General features: G+C 33.4%; 3 protein-coding genes across 10 annotated transcripts in view; 1 reads left to right on the top strand and 2 right to left on the bottom strand.

Annotated features, from left to right (window-relative positions):
* Positions 1-14,643, bottom strand: part of LOC137823050 (zinc finger FYVE domain protein) — a 31,690-nt gene extending 17,047 nt beyond the window's left edge. For 3 of the 7 annotated variants that reach the window (XR_011083050.2, XR_016515443.1, XM_068628156.2), the window contains exons 1-17: positions 13,696-14,643; positions 13,156-13,300; positions 12,295-12,573; positions 11,992-12,159; positions 11,678-11,893; positions 11,280-11,374; positions 9,635-9,809; positions 8,604-9,028; positions 7,652-7,775; positions 6,037-6,111; positions 5,856-5,927; positions 4,794-4,931; positions 3,744-3,897; positions 3,275-3,621; positions 2,169-2,632; positions 1,186-1,524; positions 610-834 (exon numbers count right to left, since the gene is read on the bottom strand). Coding sequence is in view for 5 of the 7 variants with exons in the window: in XM_068628156.2 (XP_068484257.1) it covers positions 610-834; positions 1,186-1,524; positions 2,169-2,632; positions 3,275-3,621; positions 3,744-3,897; positions 4,794-4,931; positions 5,856-5,927; positions 6,037-6,111; positions 7,652-7,775; positions 8,604-9,028; positions 9,635-9,809; positions 11,280-11,374; positions 11,678-11,893; positions 11,992-12,159; positions 12,295-12,573; positions 13,156-13,300; positions 13,696-14,450 (4,196 nt within the window). In the remaining 2 variants the exon portion in view is untranslated. The remainder of the gene's footprint in view (positions 1-609; positions 835-1,185; positions 1,525-2,168; positions 2,633-3,274; positions 3,622-3,743; positions 3,898-4,793; positions 4,932-5,855; positions 5,928-6,036; positions 6,112-7,651; positions 7,776-8,603; positions 9,029-9,634; positions 9,810-11,279; positions 11,375-11,677; positions 11,894-11,991; positions 12,160-12,294; positions 12,574-13,155; positions 13,301-13,695) is intronic. The other 4 variants (XM_068628157.2, XM_068628158.2, XM_068628159.2 and 1 more) reach the window with 4 other exon arrangements.
* A 2,054-nt stretch (positions 14,644-16,697) lies between these two features.
* LOC137822886 (DDT domain-containing protein DDR4) lies at positions 16,698-21,540 on the top strand. 2 transcript variants are annotated; one of them, XM_068627904.2, is made up of 11 exons: positions 16,698-17,161; positions 17,319-17,429; positions 18,097-18,183; positions 18,268-18,305; positions 18,398-18,479; positions 18,659-18,765; positions 18,855-19,011; positions 19,086-19,178; positions 19,261-19,384; positions 20,628-20,670; positions 20,979-21,540. In XM_068627904.2, exons 1-11 carry the CDS (start codon positions 17,036-17,038, stop codon positions 21,400-21,402), a joined length of 1,392 nt encoding a protein of 463 aa, XP_068484005.1. In that variant the 5' UTR covers positions 16,698-17,035; the 3' UTR covers positions 21,403-21,540. The 2 variants fall into 2 exon arrangements, with proteins under 2 accessions (XP_068484005.1, XP_090150835.1); XM_090294709.1 differs by lacking the exon at positions 20,628-20,670 and having other exon boundaries at positions 16,902-17,161; positions 20,979-21,162.
* A 3,823-nt stretch (positions 21,541-25,363) lies between these two features.
* NAGK (N-acetyl-l-glutamate kinase) lies at positions 25,364-26,770 on the bottom strand. The gene has a single exon (XM_068626027.2). It carries the CDS (start codon positions 26,679-26,681, stop codon positions 25,638-25,640), a length of 1,044 nt encoding a protein of 347 aa, XP_068482128.1. The 5' UTR covers positions 26,682-26,770; the 3' UTR covers positions 25,364-25,637.
* Positions 26,771-27,758: the final 988 nt, after the last annotated feature.

Consider the following 27,758-nt stretch of genomic DNA (forward strand, 5'->3'; position numbering starts at 1 on the left):
CTCTACAAGTCAGATTAAGTTGAAACACTGAAATATTGATAGGTGAGTGAAACTGTGAAAGGGGAAAGTATACCGTTGACCCAGTGTCAAAGAAGTGGAAGTCCCTGTGGACGTTGGTTATTAAAGGGAGTGACAATGTTAGAAATCCCACATAGAGTAGAATAAATTACTATATGTGGTACTTAAGCTTTGAAGCTTTCTTACCTAATAGACAAATCTTAGGGTTGGGCTCTTGTGCTCAACTCCTACCGCCCGTGAACAATGCAAAACTACACACTCTTTACAACATACCATTATAGGCAAATGTCAAATAGGTCCCAGCAAAAGCTTTTTGGCTACTACTCTCTTGAGATCCACATAAAATTCACCCAATAATAGTTTGTCAAAAAGAGTATTTTAAAGAGTTTGGTTACTAGCGTTTCCTATAAATCCTTCATCAGATATATTTATGGCTACTATCTTTTTAGTGGAATCCACATGAAATTCACCCAATAATAATTTGTTGGAAAGACTATTTTAAAAAGTTCACTACTAGCATATAATATAAACCCTTCATCAGATATATAACTTGAATCCCACAAAACCATGAAAAAGAAATTATTTACATACCTTAGGGCTAATCTAGCAGCCAGCTGTTTGTCTTTCAACCTTAGGCAGTATTGCCAACTATTGCTCCAAATATTTCGCCCCCCAAATCCCTGATGCTGAGCAGAATTTGAATGGACTTCTTCTCTTCGTTCAATGACTAACTGAAGAAGCTGATCAGAGGCCCCATTCCGTAGAAAGCGATCGGAAAGTGCAAGAGCATCCATTAGCTTTCCTTCATCAATCAGTCTAAAAAAGAAGCACAAAGTAACAAGTAAATTGCTAAGAAAATACAAGAATGTTCAGAATATTGTTACAAACACTGATCACAGTACAAAAGGTATGCTTGTCTCTACTCTATCTCATAAAAAAGGTTTAATGGCATTCCATTTTAAAGTCAATGCAAAGTTCTGATTATCATGAATGAAGCTAAATTGCAATTACAGTAACATCACTAATCACTAATATGAAGCAATATTGAGTAAATAGTGAATGTGTATCCTGTTTGCATTGATCATACCAAATTGGCAACATTCTAGTTCAAGTGGAATGAAACATCAAAAAAACTGACAGTTTGAACAACAATTTGAACTATAATACCGTTCTACAGCCCTTTCATATGGTTGTTCATTATCCCAATCAAAAGAAAGGAAAACTGTCGTGTCAAGTTGAGAGCCTTCAGATTTTGAGGAATCCAGCCAGAAATCTGTGGCTTCAATCCCATGGCTACTTAGGTCGGACAGAACTACAGGGATTGTACTGCCACTAACAATGTCATCAGCATCTGACTCTGTCTCAGTGTCAAGTTCACGAACTCTCTTAACAGAAGTTCGTGCTTCAAGATTGCTGTCATCAGCTGTTTGACTAGAAGTTACAGCAAATTCTGACACACGATGGAGGTTAGTTTGCATCTGTATCCATCTGTTCAGAGTTGGGAACCTGCACACCAAGAAAAAAGGTTAAACTAATTATTCAATAACATTTCCAAAGAGACAGAGAATCAGCCACACCTCAACCCCTCCAAAAAAAGGGTTTAAAACCAGATGCTAAAATGAGATGTGAACAAAGAAATGTATGGAGAAAATATCTAGCATTATGCTCTGTCTATAAGCACCAAAACCCAAAAGAAGACAAATTATGAAAGAATCTTAAATATTTTCTTCTACCAAACCCATTGCTCCTTAAAAAATCCAATTTCTTTCTACCTTACATTTAAAATAAAATGCTTTCAATCTTATCTTTACGAAATTTATGAAAGGCTTTTCTTTAAGAAAAAGTAAGAACTAGTATGACCTGCTAAGATAATTTTAATTGACATGCCCTAACTCATACATTTCATCATATAAATGTAAGTTACGAAAGGATAGATGTGTAATGTTATTTATATCTGGAAAAAGGAAGACAATATGTTCACTTGTAAACAAGAATACTTTATGGAAAATCTAATAAAGTCAACAATATTAAAATGAACGAATTTTAATATTTTATATTAATTATTAAGTATCTTAAAACACTAAGATTAGGACAAAATGTTGTATATATGAAACTGCCATGCCAACCAAGTCACACGATATGACAGCTACCTTTCAGATTGATCAAGAGCAAACTCATAAAACAACCGATCAGCATCAGGAGCCTGAAGCAATCCATCACTCAAAGAGCTTGAAATTGATGAGCTACTGCTGTTGTACAGTATACTACTCCCAAATACACAAGCTAAAACAGACCTCACTGGTGATATTTTTGCCAAATGTTTCACCACATCCAACTGGAGAGGGTACAAAGCCACTCCAGGTGTTGCTGAAGAACGGCAATAGCAGTTAGGTTTTGCATCTTTAGATGACGGAGACAGCACTTTATTTTCAGAGCTACTCTTTGGGAACGTAGGAACAACTGGAATGCATGCCCATCCATGTCCAGATCGTGGAGGATAAACTGGAGGCACACATGCAGAAATCACCTCATGTACAAAATCCGCATACATAATTTCCGCTACCTTCCCTGCAGCATCAGTGCTGCCTCTTTCAAAAACAAGACGGGTCAAAAGCTGCAAGACATAACAGTAAAACATAGGCCATCAAAAGAAAGACAAATATGCTCAAACACATAAAACATGAAAATTTCTAAAATGACAACATAAAAGGAGACTAAGCACATGAGGTTCCATCATTGCAAGGTCTGGGAAGAATCAAAAGTCTATACAATACATAACCACCTACGCATAAGACACCAAACCTTACCACATCAAGGCTCAATCTTCATATCAAAAACCCAAACAAGAATTTATAAATAAAAGCATATTTTATTCATAATTATATGCGAGAGTGCTACGATGGTTGCAGACGTAAATACAAATATATAGTCAATGTTAAACACATGAGATAGTAGAACAGCTTTTTATTAAATAACAAGTATATTGTCAAATAATAAACATATGTAATGATAAAACATGTTTTTACTTTAGTAAAATAAAAGATAGATACTTTTTTCAAAATTTTGCAAATCCCTGGGTAGCAACAATTGCAATACAAAGGGGTAAGAGATATAAGAATAACCTCTGGTTATGAAAACAACTCTGCCCACATGTGCAACAGAAACTTGCTTACAATATTCATAATCACAGTAGTTGTAATCTCTATACTCTAAAATAAAGCACTGTCAAATTATTTAAATATATTGAGAACCTTACATCCTTAGGCCACTCATACACGATGGAGAAAAAGTTAAAATCATGAGTAGTATCAGTCCCATCAACTATGTCACCAATTGCAGCAACATGAAGAATGAATTGTGAGAGATAAGTCATGGGTTTTCCACTCAAGGGAACAAATATTCTCTTCCCAGCAGACTGCAGGCTAGACTCTCCTCCACTTGAACTTAAAGGTATTTGTTTAACAACTCTTAACCCAAGCCCAAGTACAATGTCCTTGTCACTGTTGGAAGTAACACCCTGATCAGCATACAATCCTTCAACTCTAGTAGTACTTGATTCAGTTTCTTCATCAGCAACAGCTCTTGCAAGGTTATGAAGCTTACCTGATTTAAGTATAAATGTATTATAACCATACACACACACACACATATATACACATATGCGTATACATTTTTTTCTGAATAACAAAACTGTTAACATGCTTAAAGGAAAAAGAAAGACATACCACTCAAAAACTGTCGCTTGCCCATATGAGCATCTTCAATCATCAGATGTAGCAAAGCAAGAGCACGCTCCCTCTGCTCTTGCCGGTGAGACTCTTTAGTTGATGTGATAACAACTTCCCCAGATAGGATTGCCTGAAGTGCTGGAGGGTTGTCCTGGAGAAGCAGATCATATAAACTCATTACCAAGATCACAGTCTTCTTCATAGCATTTGTATGTACTACTTTTTTTGGTATGGCGTTTGTATATGCTCTTAATTGGATACAGGCATAAAAGTATAGGTGGAACTTTGGCACAATCCCCATTAGAACATAAGTCCTTACAAGTCTATAACAAAGGAAACAATAAATAATGAAACTGACAACAGTCAGTAACAAAAACTGACTGGCTAGGACAGGATACAGTGCCGATCACTTAAAAGCAGTACATGCATGCAGCACCAAATTCTGAAATTATAACAAATTCAACCAATCCACTCAGTAAATCCTGACTTATCAAAGTAAAAGGGAGGGAAGGACTAAACCAAAAATACTTATGCTCAGTAAAGCTTAAGATAAGATTTGCCTCAGTGAACAGCTTCTTTTGATTAAGATCAGAGGCTTTGCAGAAGGAAGGAATTATTTTTTTTAAGTATTGAATAGTTAATGAACCAAGCTGACCCAAGATACCCCCAAAAAAGTTTAAAGTCTGATCACATCCTATATGCAAAAGCCCGTTAGATTCTTTTTCTGCAGAGCATCTTGTGCAAAAAATTGCATTGCTCAGTGAGAAAGAGGGTATTCAACTTTAAATTAATTACTTGGAAAACCTATGGTACCATGTCATACAATCACAAACCTTCAAAACTAAAACAGTTAGCCAAGGAAAAAGAAAGTGTTTTGTATCTGTGCATATACAATTCAATGGAAGTCACAAAAGCCTACATGGCAATATAGTTGGCTTAGGCCAATGCATAAATCAAAAGAAGAAATTATAGCTTGCAAGTTGCTAGAGACAATCTGGTTTTCTACAAATTGGTTCTTACACCACTAAATAATATTCAAGTCCTTACCTGCTCCAAGAACTTGTGTAAGCGCTTCAGAAGACGCCCTGACACAGAGATGACTCCTATCTCAAGGATCTGATCCCAATAAGTGGAGCCATCTTTGGCAGATCCTCCTGGATATATATCAGACAACATATTTTCTGCCTGCATATTGTATAATAAAGTGAACATCTGATCAACAGGACAAAAGCTTGTAAGAGTAAAAGACAAAAAGAGGACTAGACATCAACATTAGCATATCATGAAAATAAAATATGCCGACCCCAGTCTTGGGAAAATTACCTATTAGAATAATGAATATGTCTAGAATGGTTAGTGCCTCACCGATATAAAAAAAATTTACTACTTTACTCTAACAATCTCTCCCTTGTTTAGAACTTCTTAGTTCTTCCATAAAAGAAGGAATAAAACTAATGACAAGAATTGCTATTGTATGTTGCGATCCCACATCAACTATAGATTTGACAAAGGAAGAGCTTACAAAGGCTTGGACAATCCACATCTAATAAGTTAGTTTTTGAGGTTATGTCTAACCAAAACAAAAGATGGCAATAGAGCTTACCATAGATTTGATATCGGCCCACCCTGAACTGTTTTAAAAAGAAAAAAAAAAAACTGTCCCTCTGGCTTTCCCAACACAATATAGAAGAAAAAAAAAAGTCCTACAGTCTTTGCACTCAAGATCCTCAATCCTAGGTCTCACGCTTTCCCAGTGCTGTATAAAAAAACAAAAAGCAGTCCTAAATCTTCACACTCAAGATATTCAATCCTAGGTATGAGAGGCTTGTTTAAATCTCACATCAACCATAGATATGACTAAGGTACAGCTCTTAAAGCTTGGACAACCCTAAGAGAAAACACATTCTACAACAATAAAACAACTTCCGTAAACCTACAATTTGTAAACTTCAACATTGGCAGTCAAGCCCTTAATTATGTGTGTCATTAAATTCTTTGCAGCTGCCTGATTTCATCTTCCAATTATCCCTTCCCTCTTTGTAATTAATTTTGTATGTCAAGGGGAAAAAAATTAACCTGAGTGAAATCCATTGAAAAAAGATAGAGAACCTGTTTAAGTAATTGCTGAGACATCTTTGCTGACTTCGCAGAAGTTGCAGCAACATCAATACAAAGAAGAATCTGGCAAGAAGTGTGCATTCTCAGAACTAACCATACACCAAGCATTTTTTTTCCTTCTCAGTTGAAATAATAAATTCTAAATTGCTCTTTTATCATTTTAGGCACTTACTGTAGCCAAGGGACCCAACTGTGAGCATAAAGAGGAAAAATCTAAATCCTGTACACGGGACACCACATCATCAACCTGCAAACATGCCACAAAAGCATGTGTAAAAGCAATTAGAAACCGTTAAGAACATACTAAAAAGATTGCAACCATGACTAGTATAAAAACAAAGGAATGGTAATTTGAAAATGAGAACAGTGTCTAAATATCCTAGGATATAATACAAAATCTATAAGAATTAAACTCATTGAATTGCTACATATATCACGAAAAAGGGTGGGGTGAGAGACAAATCATACAGGTCATCATTTGAGAGGGGCTATGCTGCCTATCAACCTTTCAACTTATGAACACTGTAGTAACCCAAAGAAAAAACCATGCCTCACACTGCTCTTCCTACACAACACTATACTTATATAATGCAGTCACTGCATGATCACTGCACATAAGCAATTTTTGTTGGTTAATTATAAATGTCTTGGCAGAATTAGAAAAAGGTGCCAGAACTCTTGCAATGAGCAGTGCGTATATTTTGTGGTGCATTTGACTGGAGCACAACATGCATGGGGGTGTCCCTTAAATATGCTTTTGAAATATGATTCAGTTTTTTAGTTTCTGTTTGATGTCTGCCCACAGATGTTTTCAGTGCCAAGGTTCAACCTTCTCTGATATGTGGTATACCGCTTCCAAAACCTTTCCCACAATCATATGCCTTCCAGATACTAAACTAAATATCAAGCATTTAAACCGCTGCCAATTCTCTCCTGAATACAAAACCTCACTTTCGTTGGAAAGTAGCACTCCAAAGCAGGTCAGTTCAAGAACAACTTCCCATGTATATTTCCATTGTCAGGATGCTACTTTCTAATGGACTAGTTTGGAGCACTTGGCAAGTACCCAAGTCCTTTGGCCAAGGAAGAGTTTCTCATAAGGCATTTCACAGCATAGTAGTTAGTATCTTACGATTCACGATACGTATCTTACGAAACGATACGGTTTCACCTTCCCACGATACGAATCGTGTGAAGAATCTTTTTCGTCCCTGAATCTTAGATGTATCGTGCGATTCGCACGAAGAATCGCTGAATCCCGAAACGAAACGATTCAGTACTGTGTGAATCAGTGTGTATTTTAAAAAATGAGTAAATAAAAAAAGATAATGAGAAGACAAAAACTCTATACTAGTGTGCAATTTATGTGGTTATATTATATATGCATTACTAGATTGGAAGAAGCCCACATTTGTAAGGTTGTCTTGTTGCACTTACAAGTGATTAGGATACCCCATTGCTGCTCTACCAAGGTTTTTATTTTAAGAAAGTTTCCTTTCATTCTTTTTTTACCTACTTCTAAAAATAACTTGCACACCTCCCCTGCTGTATTTTCAATTTTCTTATCCTGTTTGAGCTCTTGCCACAAAAAGAATTGCAACATGCAAGAAAATCACTGTCAAAAATGTAAATGGCATCTAGTAAAGGAAAATACAAGATAAACATTTGCAAAATCAATAACTAGGTCCTGCACAAATGTTCCAACAACACATTGATATGACAGAACAAGTCGACCAAAACCATAAGTTCAACAGTTATGGTAAGTCTAAAGGCAATAAAGAACATACAGATGTTTTTCTGCAGGCACTATCTACCCATTCAGCTAACTCGAGAGTAGCTTTATCTTCAGCAGATAATGAAAACCGATGAACCGCTTCTCCTCCAATATCAAACTTTGCTTTCTGCATGCAACTGCAGAAGAAAAAACTATATCAGATTCTTAGAGACAAAAAAGATCAATTAAGACAATAAGTACATAGAAGGACAACAAATTTCTCTAACAGATAAATAAACAAAAGAAAGAAAACCAGATAAAGCAAATTACTCCGTAGATATCTAATACTCTTAGCAAAATCTACTCAGAAGAACCAAAGACATAGAAAAGAACAGAGCTATAAAATGTAAACTACATAGGCAGGTAGATTACTTCCTGAGCAAAGTGCACATGCGTGCCGAAAAACTCCCATCATATGGTGAACTACTCGCTCTGGTCCTTTTTTATAAGACCCAATTAACTTATTCGCAAAGATTAAGAAAATTAGTTCATTTAGTTACTAGAATTAAAATTTCCTAAATTTACATATTTGTTTCCATAATTGTCCTTAATATTAATGAGATATACTACGATTTTTTTTTAAAAAATTATTGACTCTAATTTTTTAATCTCTCTCCTCAGTAAAAAATTTATTGCTTTAACTTTGTTGGATGTGAATGTGAAGGGACAACGTAAGGTTTTCAAAATACTATCCATACAGGACAAAGTTAGAATCCTGAGTATCCTAAAGGCATTAAGTATCCACCCTACTATTCATAATTAAGGATATTTTGGTAACAAATAATTAATGCAGATTGGTTCTTATAGAAAGGACAAGAGAGAGTATTGAATATTTTTATTAAGAAAAAAAAAGTTAATCAGTCTTGTTGTGACTATGCACCTTCCAAGTATAACTCGTTACAAGAAAACAAACATGAAGTTGCACATTTGTTGAATTTCATGCATTAGAAATAGGTAAAACTCACAGGTTGAGTAGCTTGGAGGGAGCTGCACGTAACACTGTCAGTGCCTCTTTCCATCTCCATTGGCGTTCAGATAATGGTAGGAGATGCTGCAAAATTGACAAACGCCATTCCCACTCTTCAATGAAACGCTTTGCGATTAAGATTCTCCACTCGAGAGCCTGTCTGCTGCTTGTACTTATATCATCATCTAGTGTGTTCTCTAATTCAATCATAGAGGATGGAATATTACGGCACAATATATCAAGTAGCAAACTAGTAAAGGATATAACCCTTTTATTGCCCCCTTCACTTCCAGTTGAACAACTATCTTCTGAAGACCAAGCATTAGATAATTTGAAACTGCTTCCCGGTAACCCACAATGCATCAAGTCAACGGAGGTATTATCCATATGCAGTAGTGAAATGATGACATTCACCATCAAAATCTACATCCTCGAAAGATTGGCGTTAGACACGTGCAGTATAATAATAACCATAAAAGGAAATCACTACAGTCTCGGAACAATTGATATCAACACTTTAAACATTAAATATATTAAATGTCAAAGATCATGGAAAATGCGAAAGAATGTGTCAGACAGGCCCTTTTTTTTCTTAGATGTATCATACCACATAAATACTACTTGATAATTTTTACAATTGGTCACCGATACATCATAAGTTACATCCTACAGAAACTTTTCCGTCATGTTTATTTTAGCAGAAAAAAATTAACTAAGTATACAAAATATAACATATTTTTTACATTTTGAGTAAATGGAAGTAATATTAGAGAGAAAGAAAGAAAAACAATTAACAAAATGTCCTAATACAGCACCTAGAACTTGCCACTGAGAGATATTTCATCAAAGCCAGAAGGGGGAAAATGATTGCAAAAGAAAAATAAAAATACATGTGTGGACTGAGAAGGATAAGATTATGAGATAATCTTGTCATATAAAACTACACAAAGAAAATTGTTGACATATTACAACAGTTATCATCTCGAGAAGGGAGCATTTAGAAAAAATAATAGAAAAAATAGGACTTACCTTGCGTGGAAGATTACTAATTGCATCTAAATGGTTCTGCAAGTCCTTTAAATGAAATACTGGCACATCTTGGTGGATTTCTATTTCACCAGACATGCTCCTTTCCATTGCTCCTAAAGCAAGAACAGTTGATTCTAAAGCATAACGCATATGCATGAGTTCTATATCTTGCTTCCTATGCCAAAAGAAGGAAATTCAGAAAAGCAAATAAAGCACAAAGAACAAAATAAATCATAATCATAAGACATTAGTTATTAGTTATTAGAAAGCATAATGTCAAGAAAGTCAAGCCACCTAAGTGCAGATTACACCCAGTCCAGGACCGTCAGGTTACATGGCAATGGAAAAAAGAGATAGTACGAGTCAAATCTAAAGCCAAACCAAATGGCATAGAAAGGAAAAGGTATTGACCTAGTATTACTCTTAAGTTTAATGTATCGTATGAACAGAACCCAATGCAAGTTGTTTAATAAAAATGCACATACGCTCATAGTTGTCAAAATTATCATTAATCCCATCTTAAATAATTAAATTACTTATATAAAAAAATTCAATTATCACATTTTAACTACTAACAAGAATAACAAGATAATTAAACTGGAGCAAGGACACTAATAGATTGCAGAAGTAAAAGAGTTATACTTTTAATTCTATAATAAACACATATACAATAAGTTGCTGGCAGTCTTGTGGCATTCATGAAGCACTCATTTCCCATTTGTTTTTATATAATGCTTGTTACATACCAATCGGTTAGTTATACTAGTAATCTTATGGCATTCATCAATCATTCATTTTCATTTGTTCTTTTATACTGCAAATGTAGTCCTTATAATGCTCATATAATGTCTAACTAATAAGTCAGTTTTGTAAGATTGAGTATAAGATATTAACATACTACTATAATGTCACCCATATTTGTTCATATTCCAAATGTTCAATCTTGGATGCAAAAGAATGTCTTGAGATCTCACATTGACAAGAAATATGGTGAGATGCTTAAAAAGCTTAGGAAATTTTTACCATATGGGTTGGTTTTGTAGAGTTGACTTAGGCCCTAAACCCAAAAATCTAAGAGTTGCGTGAAGAAATAAGATATGTTCAGGAAGGGAGGTGGAGAGAAAGATCTATTCTTTAAATTTTAGAGAATTGTGGCCTTTGAACATCGGGAGGTACAAACCCTCAAAGTCAGTGTCAATTATTTTCTGAAAATTCAACAGTTCTTCCCAGACTTCCTGTTGTTTGGTCAATAAAATTTTACCTTTATCACTTTAAAGATACCAGTTCTATCCACTGAACTTTATAAGATATTTTATCCTTCTTCATTTCACTTTTCTCTTAAGCCCTTTATAAAATTTCCTTGTCCGATTAGAAAAAATAAATGTCTTTATTTCCCAATCAAAATGTATGTTTATTAAGTCAATGTGTGTACACAAGACAACAAAATGAATTCTCACTTCTCAGCATCATTCTTTTTTAAAAGTATTCCATTACTTCTATTTCTTTCTAAAAAATTACACTCCAATAATGATGTCTTATCTGTTAACAAACAAACTCAGCGCAACCAGATACTTGGTAAATATCTCTCTTAATATCAAGATGAATCTAAAAGCAGTCACTGCAAGAGAAAACATCAGAAGCGCACCTCTTCTTGGCTTCCACAGTAGAAGAAATTGGCTGCATACTAATCAATTCAATGGCTTCCTGGAATTTTATGCCTGGAACCACATCAAATAGTACCTACAGAGGAAATGATGCTATCATATACAACACCCAGATTTCATAGTCCAATAAATCTCAGATAAATCCTGAAATACTTCTTTAAAAATGTTATAACAATCAACATTTGATATATTTCCTTTAATATAACGGCTGCAATTTTATAGTAGCTAAGTGCTATTTAAGACTGAGTAATTGTCCTTTATGATTTTACATATCATCATAATCTTTCCCAATCAATGTTCTTCTTTCTTCAACAATAAAGATAGGCAAGAATTCCATCTATACCAATTAAAAAGCCATGTCTTTAACATAAAGTATTACCCGAAGAGGACTCTGGACCGAAAGTCGTTCCAACACAAAGTTCTCAACAAAAGGATCAGAATGAGCATCTTCGCCTCTAAATTCCACTTGCTCATTTCCAGAAAGCATTAGTGAGAATTTTGAATTCCAAGACTGGCCAGAATTTACACAAGCAACAAAAGAGGCGAGATCAAGCTGATAGCATAAGGTATCACATAGATGCTCAACACAGGACATCTGCCACAAAATTAAATCAGTTTTTTCACTAAAGTTTCACCAACTCGTTCATTTAGTACCAACAAACCACATTCCAAAACATAAAAGTCGAAAAATACCTCATCTGATTTATTACCATAAAGAGAAGATTCTTCAAGCCGAATTACTTGTGACTTACTTGTCCAGAGAAGTTGCACTAATTTCCTCCGTGCTGCTATTTTACCAGCCAATAAATCCCAACCCATGGCTGCTACCAAAGGTTGAAGTAGTGGAAACAATTGGAGGACCTGTCACAAACAATAGTACCTAAGTAGTAGAGCTACATACACAGGTAGACTTATGTTCGAAGTTCATATAACAATTAACACTATCAAATTTTATACAAAGGAACATTTATAGAGTTAACAAAGATGGGTACGTACATTGCTAGCTTCATCCAGCTGCTCCCTCTTCACAGCAGACAGGGAAGTATCCATAATACACTCGAGAACATGTAGTCCAGAAACACGAGCATAATGATACATATATGTCTTACAGTACCTAATTGCATCATTCAGGGATAATGCTGTATCATCTGAATTCTTACCACACTTTACTTCTTCTAGATATTTTTGAAGTCGTACAAGAGGATGAGGAATGAAGTTCTCAGTTTGAACTCTATCAATTTCAATCTCTTCAGACAGTAGCTCGTCGTGAATGCTCTAAAGAAAAGCATTGACGTTGAATATAGTTAGACAAAATAAAGTTTCTTTCATATTGAATGGCAAGGGGGACTCTATGTTGTAAACTCATTTTATCAAATGTTAGATGCATAAACCCCATAATAATGTCACAAACTCAAGGAAGAGTGATTCAGGAATCAATTCCTCCAAGTTGGTTTCATGGAGGAAGAGGAAGAAAGCCAAAAATGTATTGACGGTGTAAAGGGGCCTTATTTAACAAAAGTTGGAAATTCAATAAATCATCAAAATGACTCTTTAAGGACAAAAAGCATTCCCAGAATTTTCTGCTAGCCTGAAAAATGGATTAGCCCGCTTTCTTGAACAAGAGGTGTTCTTGAATTATACGATTCTTATTACTTTTTGCTTTCTCTTTTATTAACAAGTGATTTGTGAGTCACTTTGGCACTTGCTGAGAATACAATATGATAAATAAATCCTATACCACGCAAAAATAGAAGTATTCTACTAACTGAAGACAATTTTAAGATAATATCTTCAAAAAAAATAAAAATATATATATATATGTGTGAACAAAACCCTGGAGAAAGATGAGAGACTGACCTGCAACATTTGAACAATATCACTGCAATTGGACGAAATGGCTTCACTATAGATCTGTAGCAATTGATTACGCATGATAAGCCACGAGTCCCCAAACTTCTCACCTTTTGACAAGACAACCTTCAGGAGATCTTTCAAAACTATGCTACAAAAGAATTAGAAAACATGCAGGTATGAACATCTAGGACAGAAAAATGTTGTAAGAGAACTTAAAAAACAAATACAATATAATTAATTAAGAAAGACAGAGAAAATCCTTAACTACTTAAAGAACAAGTTGTTATTATTATTATTCTTATATCCAAATAAAAATAAATTTGAGAGAGCGTCAACCACAACTGAACATACGAGTTGATGAAACATTTAATTTTAAACAGCATTCAATATCATAAGGGATTAACCTAGTGCCATAAGACTTTTACTGCAGTTGTTACAATAATATCAAAGGGGAAACTAATTTTTTTCATTAAAGAATTATCCAAATTCTCTAGGCAAAATGCATGCATCAAATTCAAATAGAAAAAGCAGAAAGAGGCATACCGGTACTCAGATTGCTCCTCGACTCCATAATCAAAATGCAGAGAACGTATATGAGAAACGGCCCCTTCTGCATCACCCGATTCAAGACTATCCCTCATAGCATCCAAATGAACAGCCTGCACAGTCCTCTGTATCCCGCGAAGCACCCTAACATCCTCCTCTTCCAACTCTCCACTTCCCTCCCCCGAATCCTCACACTCCAAGTGCCTAATTTGCCTATGTATATTCCCACAGAGGGAGTCAAAAACACGCGCCTGATCCAAAATCAATTTCCTCAAACTTACCAACTCTCTTTCTTCAACCACAGTAACACTCACACTCTCGTCAATTTCACCATCCCCGTCCACTTTCAACCACTTCACGCCCAATTCCAAAATCTTATCCAACACTCCTCTATAATTCCCCAACTCTCCATCACCCTCCGGCAGCAGGTCTATCAAATCTTGAACTAACAAGAGAAACTCTGCCCGCAAACGCAGCGTTTCCGAGTCGAAGTTCCACGCCGAGGTTGCGTTGTCCAATTGCAGCAATTCAAGCGTGGATAAGAAGGTGAGGAGCGCCGGGGAGGAACAGGAACTGGACCACCCAACATTGGGGACCCGACCTGATCGGGCGACGATGGTTTGCAGAATATCGCGGGCGAGGTCCCGGTTTCGCGCCCGTAGGGCTAGGAGAACACCGCGCAAGGGCTCGAACTGAGCGAGGTGAAGGTGGTTCGCGGCGAGGCGAGAGAGGATTTCTGTTTCTCTCCCCATTGCGCTGCGATGCTTGCGATTTCACTGCATCGGAAACCGATTGAATATAGTTTGTGCGCGGTGTGATTTCTTGTATTGTTCCAGTTTTGCTGCCCAGAGACGAAGATGAATTCAAGAATGAGTTAGTGAATGAAAGAGGGTTGTAACTTGTAACGTAAAACTTTGAGATGTTCAAGAAACACTGTTTTTTATTATGCAATTATTGGTCTTTTCATTTTTATACTCACACTGCAAAATCAATTTAAATAGTTCAATTTTAGGTAGACACCTCACCTATTTTGTAATAAAAATAATAAAGTAATATCCGAAAATAAAAAATTATGTGAAATATATATTTATTGTCACTTAATTAATATTGAAATATCTTGTAAACTTTTTGTATTATTAATGAAATCTTTATTAAATAAATTTATTTATTAAATGTTTAAAGTGTTGTTTTAATCTTGTGGAAACTAATGGTTTTTACTTCTGTTTTTTTGTTTTTAACTTCTTAAGTTTCTAAACATCTTGATTTTTTCATCACTTTATTAATATTAAAAAAATTATAATTTTTTTATATTATTAATGGAATGTGTATTAAAAAAATATTTTATTAAATATTTAAAACATGGTTTAATTTTATAGTGATTACTTCTTTTTTCTTTTTGTTCTCGACCAATTCTATTATAATTATTTTGATCTTCTTACCGATCACTTGATTAATATTAAAACATATTATAAAAAACATATCACTTATATTCTAAAATTAGTTTCTAATCCTTATAAAATATTCCAACAAAATTATAAGAAAAAAAATGTGAAGGTATAACTAACTTTTTATAAGTTATATTAAATATTTTTCAAATAATTTTGTTCTTAAATAGTGGAGGTGTGAATTTTATTTTTCTTTAATATAATTTAATTTATTCTTAAATTATCTGTGGGATTCAGTCCATAAAGACTAATTCAATATTTTATTTTGATCAACTTATTAAAAAATACATACAGATAAAATGTAAGAAAAAAAAAGTAGAATGTAAAATCAATTTTAGTTTAATACCTCAGTAACATTTCATAGTTTGTTTGTATATTTTTCATAGGTGCAGAATTTTTTAAAAATTATTTATAATTCAATAATATTTTCAATTGTATAATTTAAAAATACTCTGAGATTAAAAAATATAAATGTTTTATTATTGATGATATTCTAAAGAGTTTTTAAGAATGGATGTGACATTTGTAGATTTATTGGAGTGTCTTAATAAACAAACAGTAGTTAATGTTGTTAATAAAATTCAAATTATAATATCAACTAAGTTCATCATGTTCTTGTCTTGTTATAGATACATTAAACTTTTGGTGTGTGTATAAAATAGAAAATATTTGCAAGTAAATTCAACTACTTTCTATCTTTTATAATCAATTGACACATAATGTGTATACTCACTCTTCCAATAAAATATGTCAAATAAAGGACATGTTTAAGATAACTAAAGTAATAGATTATTTTTATAATTAATTATATTTGCATGTAGGTTCACTTCTTTTATAAAAATAAAAAATCATGTATAATTAAAAAGTAATTATCATAACAATTATAAAAATGTAAATTCAATATTAAAATTCATATTCAAATTATAAAAAATGATACACAAAAATAGTTACAAATATTTTTTATTAATTTATAATATTATAATTATGGAATATAAAATTTCATAGTTTTTTTATCTCAACACATAGTATTTTACACATCATTACATATAAACAATTAAGAAATTGCACAAACAATGTGAAAAATTGGCTAGCAAAACTACATTCTCATCTTGTTATATTAGTCTCTTATCAACATTTATTTGTATAAAAACATGTTAAATTGTTTAAAATAAAACTATGTTGAATTATTTGAGACAAAAATGAACACTAATAAATTATGAATAAGTTCATATAAAAGATCTAACATTCAATTCAATATCTAAATAACATTAACTTTCCATCTTTCTCAATTTTATATAACATAAAACTTTCATGTTATATTTAAATTTTGTAATCTAAATTTCTAACCTAATCAAAGTAAGTTATTGTTATTTCAGTAGATTTTCATATATCATTAACAAGAAAAAAAAATACACTATAATAATAATGATATAAATTAACAAACAAGATAGCACTCTCACAAAATGTTAATATAAAAAAAATATATATACAAATTTTAATAAATTAATGTTAAGATTCAATACAAAACCATGCAAGAGTAGTTACTTTTTTACTATTTTGGTGAAGAGTGAAGATCCAAAATGACACAAATTGTACTGTGGCAATCAGCATTGGTAACACATTACTGTGATCAAACGATGCGTTTAATAAACCCGCGCTACGGATAAATTTGAAGGCGCCATCCTGAAATTAACCCTAGAAATCACAAAACACAGAAGAGTGTGTGATGTTAAACTCTTCAGTGGTAAAAAGTGGAAAAAACTGTTTGGGCGGGAAACTGCATTGTGTTCTTTTATTCCTTACACTCATAATATAACTCAGTTTTTAATTTTTCTGGTTCATTCAATTTTTTTGGTTTGTTCTAATTGAGAGAACAAGATTACCGAGCCACCATGCAGGCGGCAGAACAAGGTGGTGACAACAAGAGAAACACAGGTTTTGAGGAAAGGGATTTGGAGAAGGAAATTTCGAAGCTGCGTGGGAGATGGGAACTTGCGTCTATTCTCAATTTTTTGGAGGTAAGAGATCTGTATTTTAATTTCATTGGTTTGAAATTGTTCCAGTAGGTTCCAAATTATGTAAGAGATTGTATAGTATTTTTTATTTTTTTTGTGAGAGTAGAGTGACTAATGTTTATGGCTATTTCTTATTTTTGTGATGGTTTTATTTGTTTAGGTGTTTGATCCTATACTTGGAAAAGATTTGAAACTTTCTGCTGAGGATATAGAGATTGGACTTGTGAAGCCTGACGTTTCGCTTGCTCGGCTGCATATTAAGCTTTTGAAGGTATATTTTCTGTGGTTGTTGAAAATGCTAGTCTATGTGAGAAAGAAAACATTTTTTACTAGTAAGTTGTTGATTAATGTGTGGGTGAATAGGATTGAAATTGGTAGTACTAGAGAGAACTTGTGCAAATGTAGAAATGTTGCAATTTTGGTATTTTTGTGTGTTTCTAGTTTGAGTTCTGGAATGTAAAATGGTTAGAGAAGTGCTTGCTTATTTTCATTGTCCTTGTGTGTGGTTTCTTGTATGGCTAAGAAGTGTTGAGGTTGAAATTACTTGGTTGATGTCATTGCTTAATGGGTATAAACTGAATTCATTTTATTCAATTTTCCATTTGTAAGCTTTTACTTCATGTGAAATGTGTCATTGGATTTTAATATTAATTTCAAAAATAGCATTAGATATATTGTCCAAAGTCCTCCAAGTCCAATAGAGACATAGGGGAGTGGACATTTTTCTTTTGCTTGTAAAATTGTAAAGATAGCCCCTAATGTGCAATGGAGGTGCATTTTATCATCGAAGTTGAATATACTAATTCTGTAAATTGGTTGACTCCCTCAAACCAATCATACTATTATGCTCTTTAACATGAATTTTATTTTTCTGTTGATACCTTTCTATCCTATCATTATTCTTGTTGTGGATTTAGCTTCAATTGTGTTCCTGCCAGGGTATGCCACCTGTGAGTAAAACACTGGAGGATTCTGACAAATGGGTGACTGCACTCTGTAAGAAACTTACTATGTGGTGGCCATGGGTAAATTCACTATCATTGTGTTTGACTTTGTTTTTTCTATTTTCTTTCCATTTCTTATTGAATTATTACTTGCATGTGCTACAGGTTGCTGAGGGAGAGATTCCACTTGTACCATCTAAAGGGTACTGGGATACATTGATCATGTTAGATTAGATTGTAACTGATTGCATTGACTTTTTTTTTAATAACATTGTTGTCATCAATGCTTGTGCAGACAGGAGATATCCAAGTACAAGGAAATTGATCCGTCAGATCGTTTACTACTGCTAAAAGCGCTTTGTGAAGTTAGAGCTGATGTATTATCTTGTCCTTGGTTTCTTTATATTTTTGTTTGTTTAATAAATGAACATATATGAACATGTGGACACACTGATATCATCTTTGACTATTCCTCCACCTTTTTTATTTAATCCCTTTTGCTGTTTTAATTTTGTCTGATGTAAACTATTTTGCTTGGTTGCTTGTTTATATTCAGCAACATGATGCAGTGTCATACATAAATGATGCTTTAAAGGAAGGAACCCAAATTTCATCTTTTCGTAAAGATGCCTTAGGAAGAGATAGAACTGGAACATCTTACTGGTACTTTTTTCCTTTTTAAGTATGATTCAATCTTTAAGATTCCTTAAACCTTCAAATTGTCATTGGTAGTGTTTCTATTCTTGTTATAGGTATGATGCAACTTCAAAAGGTCAGAGTCACAGACTGTACAGGGAAGTTATTACATCAGACTCAATTCCAAAAGATAAGGGTCATAGGCGCTTATCACTCCCCACCATTCAATGGGAAACACTTGCTTCCAATCTTGAAGAATTTTCAGAAGTAGATGTGAGATAAATTATACCACCTTTCTCATTGGATTTGAAACCTTTATTAACTTTAACTTTAATTGTTAACTGCAGGAAAAATTCTCGCTCAGCAAGTCTGCCATGGAAGTTTCTGTTAGCACAAAGCTTCAGAGTGATGCTATTCCTGCTCTTGAAAAGCTTCGGAAGGTATGAACATCCATTTGTTTAGTGTTTGATAGGAGGACATTCCCTCTACAGAGCAGCTCATCATTGGTTGTGATTTTTGCAGAAGAAAGAAAAAGCAATAAAACAAAAGCAGAGACAGGATATGCTGTTAAAGGATGTTCAGAACTCCTATTGTTCTGGAAATGCACGTGCTTGTCGCACTCGAAGACCTATTTGTTATACATTTGGTAAGTATGTACTATATGTTCAATTACCAATTTATCCTGCATGTTAATGAATTTGCCTGTGTTGTGCATTGTTTTGTAGTTTGTTTATGTATTGCATGCTTTGTTAGAGGGTGAGTCTTGTACATTGAGCAAGTGAGGATGTTTGTACACTTGTGAGTGTCATACATTTCATAATGTTATGCACGAGTCCTTACTTTTCACACTGTTTGGGATTGCTCTGAATTGTTTTATCTAAACTTTAAGTGATGATGGTGTTCACATGAAACAGTCACGGCTCGTTCAGGGTGATTGCAAGTTTTTTATTTTTTAATACAATTTTCAAAATAAATTCATTTGGCAAAATTGGAGTTGAAACGATGGTTAACTCAATTTCAAAACACTTTTATATATTCAAGACTCGTTCAGGGTGATTGCAATGTTTTGGTTTTTGAATACAATTTTCAAAATAAACTCATTTGGCAAGAATGAAGTTGAAATGGTTTTTAACTCAATTTCAAAACACTTACATTCATTTTTAGAACTGATTTTTTTTTTTTTAGATTTTTGGTTTAGTTTTTAAGTATATTTGACAATTGTTTGTTGCTTTTGAAAATGATCTTTCTCTTTGATGTTACCACCACAACCATAACCCTTGTTGCTTGCTATCACTATTATCATCATCATTAATTCATTATCAATCATCGTCAATTCATTATTTTTACTGTGCTATTGATATATTCTTTATTGTATGTATTGTCACTCAACTATTTTGAATGACAGAACTTTTAAATTAATATATCTTGAAACTACAAGTTAGAAAAAACTATTTTTTTAAATGCCTTAAACTAGACTAATTTTTAAAAACTAAAAATAGTTAGTTTTTTATTTCTTTTGAAACTTACAAGAACTATCTCGAAAGAGTCCTAAAGTATCGAATAGTTGTTTCAGTCTATTTTAATTTATTTAAAATCAATCCTAATCTCTTATATTTCATATATTTCAATGTTAGAATTGAGTTTCTAATTTCTATCTTGACCCTATTTTTCCCCATTGCTGTCAATTGAAATGTGTTTGTGAATTAGATTGAGTCAATCATTAATGACAAAACTCATATGATGTGACAAGTATTCACAAGTTTTTTAATGCTTCTAACATTATTAAACGAGTATAAGTTTGTTTTAATTCTTTACTTTGCCAGCTTCTTCATGATATCAATTAAATTAAAAGTTCAGATATTGATTAGTTCTGTTTGGGTATATCGCAGAAGCTTATGATCGAACAATAAAGGAGGCAATACAGCTGACAAAGTATGTTTTACATAATATTCTCTATCTTGTCATCAATGTTCTGTTTGCCTTTTAGTGTAGGATTATCCCTGCACAATGGAAGATGTAAAACTTTTCTTTCAACTTATACATTGCTATTTTTACATCATTGTTTTGTCACATATGCTCACTCGATGAAGTGGAAGTGATTGAGAATAGTTTGTTTTGACTTCAGTTAAGCAATGTTGCCGAAGTCTTAACATGCTAATGCTAATATTTAATTGTGCTTTAAATTTTCTAGATGTGTTTGTCTCTATCTGACTCTTTGTTGTATATTTTTTAATATTCAGTAAAAGGAAAACGTCTCCTGTTGCTGACCAAGATAAAACCAGACAATTAAAATATCAATCCAACACAAAAGATGTTTCAACAGACAGTGATTCTGAACGGGATGTCTTGCAAATATCTGATAATGATGATGATGGTGGTTATGAAGTTGAGAATCATGGTAGCAGCGGAGAGGAGGATGGTGTTGATGAGTTGGTCAACTCAGAAGCTCCCTCAAGCCATGCAGTTACTTATCCCAAGGGGGTTCGCTGCAGCAACCGGCTAGCTGGAGTTCCTAGCCATGCCATCTTAGAAAGCAGAGGCTTAACTACAAAGCAAACATTGAGACAAAGACCCACCCGTAATTCTGCTTTAGAATCTATCATCCTATCGGATTCAGAGGATGAAGTACATGAAGGAAAGACAGATTTGTCCGAGTCTGCTTAGGGCTGGTATCAACCTGCATTTTGACTAAAGCACGTGACAATTTGGTCATGTAAGAATACTCATTGTGAGGTTGAAGAAAATCTAGTGAAGAAGCCACATGGTAATTATGCAAAGCATGATAAGCAATGACAAATGTATTAAAAAAAATTGAGAATTATCAATGATACAATGATGTCGATGGCAGAACTTAAAAAGGAGTTAGAAACATAGAAGAGAAAGAATACAGAGGAGATAGATGCACTGGGAATGAAAAACACACGGGTGAGACAAAAATTCGTAATGAGACAGTTCTTGTATACATTGAAGAACCTTGGAACCAAACAAGTTCCAAATTGCATACTTGTGATGAGTTAAAACTCTATTGACGCATGAGAATTTATAATTGAAAAGTCAGAAGTTTAGTAGATAAATATCTGGATAGTTGAAAATAATATTGGATACAAATATTCATTTTCATTGGCCAAAATTGAGATTATTTTATATATCTGTTCAACATCACCAATCTTAAATAATCTTTAAGTAGTGAATGTGTATCTCCTTTGTAAATTAAAAAATATTGATATTTAAAAAAAAAATGTTATCGATGTTTTTTAATGAAAAATATTCATCTGTAATCATTTTTCAAGTAACTTTTCACATGTGGATTTTTATAAGTGGAATGTGAATATGTGTTTTATAAAGTGAAATTGAATATTATAGTATGTCAAATTCTAGACTTATCATCTACCATATATTATTATATGTTAAATTTATTAATATTGATATTTGAAATAAAAAAACCTTACTTTTTTTTCCAATTTTCTTTATTTTTGTTATGGACTTATTCAATACAAACTATTTGGAAAAGTTTTAGGAAATATTTTATCAGATGTTGAATATTTTAAACATTAAATATATAGATAATTTTTTATTCTAACTTAAAATCATTATTATCAAAATTTACAAAATGTGCATACATATATATATATATATTTGTTATATAATTTGAATAACTATAGAAAAAATGTTGATATATATAATAACGTTAATTAATATTTTTTATAAGAAAATTTCATGCACAATTTATTTCTACTCTTATGAAATTATGTAATTTAAAAATTCAGAATAGATTTTTTGAATTTTATAGTTCTGAAACATATTATTATGTAATCTAGAATTGTTTAGATAATGTAATTTGAAAATTCAGTATTTTTTGAATTTCATTATTTAGAAACATATTATACCATCTAAAATAGATTTTTAGATTATTCAATTTAAAATAGATTATTACAACAAACCTACTCTGGTGTTTGAAACCTCATTGTTGTATAAGATATTTGAAAAAGACTGATTTTTTTAGAATTTTTAACTAATGTTTTTGCCCAGACTTGGAAGCAGTGGTGTGTTGTACACAGGTTTCATCGTGTTCTGCCACCTGACAAGATTGGATTGAAGTGTGTGTCATTGAGTTGCGCTTGGAAGATGTTTGTGTTGTGTGCAGGTCTATCTGACTTATGATTTCTTTTTGCAGGTTTGGTTGTTTTTAACAATTAGGTTTGGCATATGTCAGGCGGCTGACAAAGACATGGTTTAAGTGTTGAATTCTTTGTAGATCATGAGAGTGGGTTGATATTATTGGGAACTTTGATTCTTGTCTTGGATTGTAATTTTGGGTAATGTGATGTTAATTCTGTTGGATTCTTAGCTGGTTGAGTGCAAAAAAATTGATTTTATTTTGTGTATAAGTGTTGAAACACCCTAAATTGTTTCATTTTATTTTATTTATTCTTTACTGATAAAAAAAATTATTTAATTTAAAATGTTTTCCTGTCTAATGTACAATTTAAACTTTTAGGACACTTATGAAGGTGACGGAAGAAGTTACTAAGATAAAAAAAACACAAGTTGGTGAAATTAGGACCAAATTTGCTGTGATATTAACTTTCGAATTGGGTTTATGTGCTTTCACTAACAAGTGCTTCCTGCACGAACCAGCACTAAATCAATTTTTAAAATTTCAAAATTGTACTTGTTCCAGAACGGAAAAATATATTCCAAAAAATTCAGAATATATTATGTGTTCCAAAAATAAAAATAAAATATCCATAAATATAAAAAAAAAATCTGTAAATTTGAATCAAAAAATATATTTTAAAATTTTAAATTAAGAATAACTCTTGTCTTGTAATTCATTCTATTTGAAAACTAAAAAAATACATTTTTATCATTTCACACGTAATAAAATGGGTTAAAGAAGGAATAACCTACATCATCTAGCTTTCATTTTGCTCTTTTTCCACCTAAATTGAATATCTTATCTTTCATCAAACGTGGTCCAAACATTAGATATTAGATGTTGCATCTGATTTCATTTTGCCATTTTTCCACCTAATTTGAATATCTTATCTTTCATCAAACATGGTCCAAACATTAGATATTAGATTTTGCATCTGATATCGTTCTGCATTTTTCACCTTCTTCACATGTTATCGTGGTCCAAACATTAGATATTTGATTGTGCTGCATTTTTCACCTTCTTCACATGTTAACACTGCATTTTCTCCCTTTTTCACCATCTTAGAGGTTGAATTTGGTCTCAACTTTTGTATAAAGAATTGTATATCTTTTCTTAACTACTTTACAAACAAAATTATACCTATAATAAGACAAACATAAAACAAATATGCAAGTAGAAGAGATTGAAAAAAAGTAAAGAAAAAAAAATGGTTAAAGATTTGGACTGATTCTTGAATGTTGTCCCATTATTTCAAATTTGTTATCTTAATTTTATTTAAAATGAGTTAATGTGATATATATATTATTAAAATTATGTTAACTTTTTGTTCACCTTATCGATAGGATGTCGACATGGGAATCGAAAACAATAATTTGGACAAAATGCTCCTAATGTTGCAGTTCAAGTCATCAGGGGAATTGAAAACAAGTATGAAGCGAACCCCACTTTCGTGGATTTCACCAGGTGAAGAGTTTATGTGTCAGTACTCCATTTCCCGCTCATTACAATCTACAACACCATGTGAAGAGTTCACCTTCTCAACAACTCCTTGAGAGACTTAATATATTACAAGAACACGTAAGATATCATCATCATTATAATTATTAATATCTTAACTAAATTATCATGTTTCTAATTTGAGCTAGTTTCAATATCTAGAAATTCAATCTAGTAATAAGGTTTTAACTGTTTTTAATGTCATAAATCCACTAGTTTCTTTAGTAATAAATCTACTAGTTTGTGAGCCTACTGATTGGTTTAAAATAAATACACCGACCTATTTGAAGTCATTTAATTGGACCATTAAACATCTTAACATAACCAGACTTGTGTACTAGACATACCAGGCTTAAAACAGGGTTTGCCACATGCTACAAAGCCACAGATTACTTTGATCCTGAGATGACAAAGCATGTTAACCTAGACTTGCACAATATCTAATTTTCATCCCTATAGTTCCATTCCAACACATGCATAAGTTAAAATCGCTAGTAAAGAGTGTAAAGAAGACCATAAAAAGTACTGGTCATTGTAACCCCTTGTGCCCCATGTGAATTAGATTGAGTGAATCATCGACTGCCAAAACATTTCATGTGATAATTAATCACACACTGCTTAATAGTTGAGTAAAGTTTGCTTAATAGTTGATATCAATTTCAAATTTAGATATTAAGAAAAAATCTGTGCTAACAAAGTAGATGTTCTGTTTGCTTTGCTCTGTATGATCATCACTTTACAAAGAATAGTGTTTGAATCCCTAGGGAAAGGGAAGGGGATTTCCCGGATTCTCCAAACAAAAAGGGGCAAACTATGCAGGTTTTTATTATGCTGATTATGCATCACAGCATTGTCAAAAATGCTCATCAAGATATGAAAGTGGACGTGAGTGATAATACAATAACAATCCATTAATCAAAGCTTGTTACCCTATAGTCGAGGCTCTTAGCAATGCAAAAGTAAAGAAAATAAAAAGCAATGAACCCAATTTGTTTGCCTCTTTGAAATGATCCAAGAAATCTCTGAAACATTTGAGCATACAGAGATGGGTAATGAATGTGCTTGCTATGCTAGCTATAGTTTGATTGATCAACAACCTTATATTCAATTCAATTCATTCTGCATTGCATGCACTTAAAAAATCAAATGCTGCAATGCAACCCCGACTGAAGGTAGAACATACAGGATTGAAAAAAAGAAAGAGAGGGTGGCAACAAAATATAAAGAAAAGGAATAAATAAAGTTAGCCAGTTATCATAGTTCCAGCACCTTCATCAGTTAAGATCTCGAGCAACAAAGAGTGAGGAACCCTACCATCAATAATACTCGCCGTATTAACCCCTTGTGCCAGCGATCTGACGCAACAATTAACCTTAGGTATCATTCCACCTCCAACTTTTCCCTCTTCCACCATTTTCTTCACTCCTTTTATGTCAATCTTCTTCACCAGGCTGTTGGGATCGTTCCGATCCTCCAGTATCCCAGCCACGTCGGTCAGAAGAATCAGCTTCTCCGCGCCAAGCGCTGCCGCCAGTTCTCCAGCGACGGTGTCGGCGTTAATGTTGTAGGGCTGTCCTGACTCGTCCGCGGCGACGGAGGTGACAACCGGGATATGATTGGTGTCGATGAGGGAGCGGAGGACGGCAGGGTCGACTCTGGCGACCTCGCCGACGAAGCCTAGATGGGCAGCCTTGGGGCTGGGGCGGGCGGTGAGGAGGCGACCATCGAGGCCGGAGAGACCTACGGCGGTGGCCCCGGCCTTGTTGATGAGGGAGACGAGGGTTTTGTTGACCTTGCCGACGAGGACCATGGAGACGATCTCCATGGTATCAGCGTTGGTGACGCGGAGGCCGTCGTGGAAGACGGCAGGGATGTTCAGGCGTCCGAGCCAGGTGTTGATCTCGGGGCCGCCGCCATGTACCATGACGGGGCGAAGGCCTACGCAGGAGAGGAGGACCAGGTCGTTGATAACGGAAGCTTGAAGCTCCGGAGACTTCATGGCGGCGCCGCCATACTTGACGACTATGGTCTTGCCGCGGAATTTCTGGATGAAGGGGAGCGATTCAGAGAGCACGTCGACTCGGTACTGACCCGGAGTGGTTGATTCGGCGGCGATTTGTGGAGGTTGGGCCGGGTTGGCAACCGCGCAAATGGGACGGTGGCGGAGGCGAGAGGAAGGGAAAGAAGTGCTACTGGTGTGAGTGGTGAGTGGGTTTTGGGGTTTGGTTGTGAATGCGAAAGAGGGGAAAATATTTGTTAGGGTTTTGGATGCCCCTGCCGTCATCATTGTCTCACAAGCAGACTACTGTGAAGTGAAGTGAGAGTTTCAGAGTGAAGGGTTTTGGACTTCCAACTCTATTGTTCTTTCAGATACAGTGAAAACACCTCTCTTTCCTTTATAATGTATTATTACATTAAAATTGTATAATTTTATTATTTTTAAAGTAATTACTTAAAAAATACAAAAATGATATAATTTCAAAATATATATAATTTTGTAAGAATAATATTAAAAAAATTAGTGACATTTATTTTTTAAAGGAAATGTTATTTAATTATTTTAAAATAAAGCAGAATTATTTAATTACTCATTCTATTAAAAAGATAAATTATGTTTTATTTATTAAAAAAATAAAATAATCTAATTAATATCGACTGTAACGGCAAGATCGTGGGCTTTCATAACAACTTTAACACGTGTTATTTAAAAGTAAAATAAGAGTTAAAATTTGGATGAATTTGTTCGCAAATACTATCAGGAAAATCGAAATGTAGTGTGATGGCATGTTCAGGACCAGTTCAATCTGGAGAGTCTTTTTAGTGTGTAATGATGACCAGCTTTAACGAAAGGTATGTGGTTTCTGCATGTTCCTGTTCCTCAATATGTGCAACAGTATCTTCCTTTTTTAACAAATGATACTAGATGACTATATAGAAGAAAAAAAGATAATAACTCCAATTGGAATCTATTTTTGTTTATTTTTTATTTAACTTCATCTGGATTTTAACACTACATATACAATTAAAATTAATCTCTGGTTTTAGACTAGTAAATTGTAACTAAAATAAAAATAATAATAATTAAACCAAAGATATATTTATTTATTTCAATAAGTTATAGGTAATCCATAAAATTCAGAAAAACTAGTCAAACGTTTTTGCCTACATATAATTTTAAAATTTCAAACGTACCGTATCATTATATTTTAGGGTTTTGTTTTTTTTAAGTTGTTCTTGATTTTCTGGGCGACTTGTGGTGGTGAAGGTAGGTGATGGAGGAGAATTTTCTTTCAGCTTTCATAATTTTTTCGTTTTCAAAATATCTTTCTTTTGAAATGTAAATATCACATTGTACAAACAAAAA

Source organism: Phaseolus vulgaris, chromosome 9, assembly GCF_051622355.1.
Source record: "Phaseolus vulgaris cultivar YP4 chromosome 9, ASM5162235v1, whole genome shotgun sequence".
NCBI lineage: Eukaryota > Viridiplantae > Streptophyta > Magnoliopsida > Fabales > Fabaceae > Phaseolus > Phaseolus vulgaris.

What these genes read in the sequence shown, in the direction of transcription:
- LOC137822886 (XM_068627904.2), top strand. Translation starts at nt 17,036, where the DNA reads ATGCAGGCGGCAGAACAAGGTGGTGACAACAAGAGAAACACAGGTTTT. An exon ending in TGCATATTAAGCTTTTGAAG is followed by an intron (nt 17,430 to 18,096) that starts GTATATTTTCTG and finishes TGTTCCTGCCAG; the next exon opens with GGTATGCCACCTGTGAGTAA. An exon ending in ACCTATTTGTTATACATTTG is followed by an intron (nt 19,385 to 20,627) that starts GTAAGTATGTAC and finishes GGTATATCGCAG; the next exon opens with AAGCTTATGATCGAACAATA.
- NAGK (XM_068626027.2), bottom strand. Translation starts at nt 26,681, where the DNA reads ATGATGACGGCAGGGGCATCCAAAACCCTAACAAATATTTTCCCCTCT.